This window comes from Blennius ocellaris (genome assembly GCF_963422515.1).
Source record: "Blennius ocellaris genome assembly, contig: SCAFFOLD_62, whole genome shotgun sequence".
Classification (NCBI taxonomy): Eukaryota; Metazoa; Chordata; class Actinopteri; order Blenniiformes; family Blenniidae; genus Blennius; species Blennius ocellaris.
Window position 1 is genome coordinate 130453 of NW_027662225.1, and position 4144 is coordinate 134596.

The window sequence follows — 4144 nt, forward strand, 5'->3', positions numbered from 1 at the left end:
ACCCCGGGAGGACACTCACCCCCCGGGGTGGTCAACACAGACTCACCTGCGACAGCAGTCGACAGGAGACTAACCACACGGACTGGAGACCAACAATCCTCTGGCCCCGGACCCCCCCTCACTGCAGGGCTTCAGACTGCAGGGCAATCAATCAGCTGATTGCCTGCAGGAGGGTCCGTGAGGATCCGGTGCCGGAGCGAGGTGTGAATCGTCACAATGCACTGTTCCAGAATCTGGCCTGAGCAGAACCAGACTGACGTCAGCGGCTTCCGGACGTCTCCACGGTTTGATTCCTCATGGATCAGCCAGCTGACCCGGCTTCCAGTGACTCAATAGTTCTTCAAGTTCTCTGTCGAAGTTCATGGAAAGACGCTGATTCTGCGTCAAGGTGAATGATATTTATGTCACATGAGATTATTTGCACTGGACTGATTCTGGTAACTGGAGTCACTTATTCTCTGGCACTTGCTGGTTGAACTAAAAACTCAATCAGCTGCTGTGCAGCCAGGTTGTTGTGCATCTTCCAGCACCACAGGTGTGGAAATCCATTAGTCCGTCCATTTAGCATCCGACCATCACTGTGTCCATCTATCCATCTCTTCGTCTTTCTATTCATTCAGTCAATCCTTCACCAAATCATCCAGATGTGGTTTTAATGAAATTTCATGTTGAGTTAAATGAGGGGAAGCAGTCATCTCGTCTTCATGATGATTTTTGATTAAATTGCATGAATTTAAATGTTTCATCATCAACATTATCATAATTCTATAATGCATATAATTCATGTAAAAGTAGGTTAATATTTACATGGTGGACACGCCTCCTCGTTAATTGATTTTATATTTTTACCTGCTCCTGTCTGTGTACAGCACTTTGGCCAACTGTGTTGTTTTAAAGTACTCTATAAATCAAGTTGAGTTGAGCTGGTACAAAAAACATCTGCACTGGATGAAATACAGTCAATTTTAAAATGGCATATATATGTTGTGTTAAATGTTTTTTTGAGATTGTTGCTGTTTTTCTCTCAGATTAAAAATGTTACATGTTGTTTATGTTCTATTTTGGGGGGGAAATTAACTTATGAGAAAAAAAAATATTTGCATTATGTTTTATCTCCATTTACCTTTTTACATTTTCTACATTTGAAACATTTAGAGTTGCAGATTTAATTCCCGGCTCTCAAGGACGCCGTACAGTCACACATATGGACTTTGGTGGGATGGATTTGGGAAACTGGGAGCTTTGTGAGCTTCCAGCCAACATGTTTGCCTTCTTCACACTCCGAGATTCACCACAACCAGAGACAGCGAGAGCAGAGACAGCGAGATGCAGAGCCGGCATGACCCAGAATGTCACCTTCTTAAAGAGGAAAGACGAGGACTTGCAAGTGTTTTGAAGGTAACTGAGGCCAAATAGAAGTTGGGTACTTTTCCCCATTTGATCCACACCTCATGTGACTCGACCCGACGGACAATTCAAGTACACGTGTCTAGCGGCAACAGAAAGTCACGCACGCACGCGCACACACACACACACGCACACACGCACACACACGCGCACGCACGCACGCACGCACACGCACACGCACACGCACGCACGCACGCACGCACGCACGCACGCACACACACACACACACACACACACACACACACACACACACACACACACACACACACACACGCACACGCACACGCACACACGCACACGCACACACGCACACACACACACGTGCAGTCGCTCCTGCTTTAATAACCAAACCTGAGTTGCCTCCCAGACGGCTCGCCGCCGCCGCCTCAGCGGACAGTGTGGACCGGCTCACATGACTGTGACGGACCAGACAGCGGCTTACTGACCAGGCCACTCAGATGATGGTTGGTGAGCTTTGAAACATCTTTTTTGGGTTCAGGTTTTTCTGGGGAGGTTTGGCTTTTCCAATGTCATCAATAATAGCGCGACTGTAAGGCAGGGGTTTCAGGCTAACCCGACTGGCGCTATAGTGACACAGCTCAACACTGAGACCTGAACTGAGGCCATGGTGAGGCGGCCATAATGGATAGCTGCCAGGCTGCTATCAAAGTCATGAAAACACCCATAATGCAACAGTTTTTTTGACATCTCATGTTAATATTTCATAAAAACTGGCTTCACGTTGAGACTGTCGTCAAATTCTGCAGTGATTGTGTAACTCTACAGTTTACTGTGGCACTATTTCACTGGTCATCCATCAAGATGAAATTGAGGAATTTAGCCACAGAACTAAAAATGCTGCTGTTACATTCATCCAAAACTGTGTTGAGAACTGAGAACATCTGTTGGTCTAGAATCCCAAGAAGCATGACAACATTAATAAAGGAGAAGCTGTGTGTTTGTTTCAGCTGGTAGACGGTGTGGGGGGGTTCAGAGCATCAGTTGATGGAGAACAGAGCAACCAGGCTGACGGGGTGTTAGCGTGTCACAGACGGCGTCACAAAGAGCGGCGACACCATTAGAATGAAGCCTTGCAATCCAAAACCCCCAACACATATCTGATGGAGTCGTGTCTGTTCAAACTGGAACATGAGTCGACTCCATATTAGCATAAAAAGCTGCTTGGTTGGATTGGCTGAACTGGCGGCGCTCATGTCTCCTCGTCTGTGAGGCACCAGGGGTTTTAATCTCAGGCGCGATGGAGGGAATTTGCCATCTTACCTTATGATGACATACATGACCAGGAAGTTCCCCACCAGGCCGACGACGCAGACGATCATGTAGACCATGACGATGGTGACCTTCACCCCCGTGGGCAGCAGGGCGTCCGTCTCGTTGTAGGCGCTGCTGAAGTTGTTCTGGAAAAGCGAGTCATTGTAAAGCTGCAGCTCTGCCAGCAGCAAGTCGTCCGGGAACTCCATCTCTGGCGGCGAGGAGCGGCGGCGATGCTGGAGGAGCGGCGGCGATGCTGGAGTAGCGGCGGCGATGCTGGAGGAGCGGCGGCGATGCTGGAGGAGCGGCGAGGAAAAACAACATCAGAACGATGAAAACAATAAGATAAACACTGCAACTTTATGTTTCCGTGGATGTTTTTCAATGTATAGTTACTTTTCGGGGGTTTAAATGCCTCCGACCACCATTAGAGCACATTAGTGCTGCGTTTCCACCAAGTTAAGACGCATCGTTTTTGCATTTCTGTTTCAGAAAAGTTTCACATTTTGAAAACCTGCATAATTTTTATGGGCATTGATTAGATCAGGGGTGGTCAATCCTGGTCCTGGAGGGCCGCAGCCCTGCATGTTTTAGATGTCTCCTCACATCAATACAGCTGACAGCAATTAGTGGCTCCTTGTCCAGCTTCCTGCAGAGCCTCATCATGACAACAGGTGTGTTTGAGCAGGAAACATCTAAAACCTGCAGGACTGTGGCCCTCCAGGACCAGGATGCCCCCCCCCCTGGGTTAGATCCTCACAAAACTGGAGTTCTGGTTGTTTCAACAGCTGGTGTGAAGCGTACTTTCCAAGCCCGTTGAACTAATTCAAAGTGAAAACGGTGTCTGTTTAAGTGACAACGGTACCCACAGCCACTGAAAACACAACTTTTTGAAAATGGCATCCAAGGAGGAAGTCCTGGAAAACACAGTTGACATGGAAACGGGGGAAACAACACTCAGGCTCGGTTCTGAGTAGATGGCAGAAGTGCCGCCACGGCGGTAAAAATAGCTTCAGGGTTACCCTGCAACCTTCAGGGTCACCTGCGACCTTCAGGCCAGAGTCTCCTGAAAGTCCCAAAGACCCTTAAAAAGCAAAATTTATGAAATGTGTTGGCTCCGTTTTACTGCACCCATTCTATGTACAGTACTTTGTGATTTATATCTGTGAAAAGCGCTTAATAAATAAACTTTACTTGGTCACAGAGCTTGGTGGTGTTGACGCTGTACAGAGGAAAGCTCTGTGAAGAAATGGCTGCTGGGAAAACATGTTTCTACTGCAACAGCAGGCTGCAACAGCAATGCATCAAAATGATACCATGAACCTCTCTCTCTCTCTCTCTCTCTCTCTCTCTCTCTCTCTCTCTCTCTCTCTCTCTCTCTCTCTCTCTCTCTCTCTCTCATCATGAATATTCATCAATTCACCACACTGCTGGATTTCCCCGGGGCGGCTGCCAGACCTAATAT

The 4144-nt window shown here is 47.6% G+C and overlaps 1 protein-coding gene across 1 annotated transcript in view; it reads right to left on the reverse strand.

Annotated features, from left to right (window-relative positions):
• Positions 1–2888, reverse strand: part of LOC308148060 (delta-type opioid receptor-like) — a gene marked incomplete at both ends in the record, with an annotated part of 54225 nt that extends 51337 nt beyond the window's left edge. The window contains one exon of the mRNA XM_080521482.1: positions 2689–2888. Within this exon, the coding sequence (XP_080377608.1) occupies positions 2689–2888 (200 nt within the window). The remainder of the gene's footprint in view (positions 1–2688) is intronic.
• Positions 2889–4144: the final 1256 nt, after the last annotated feature.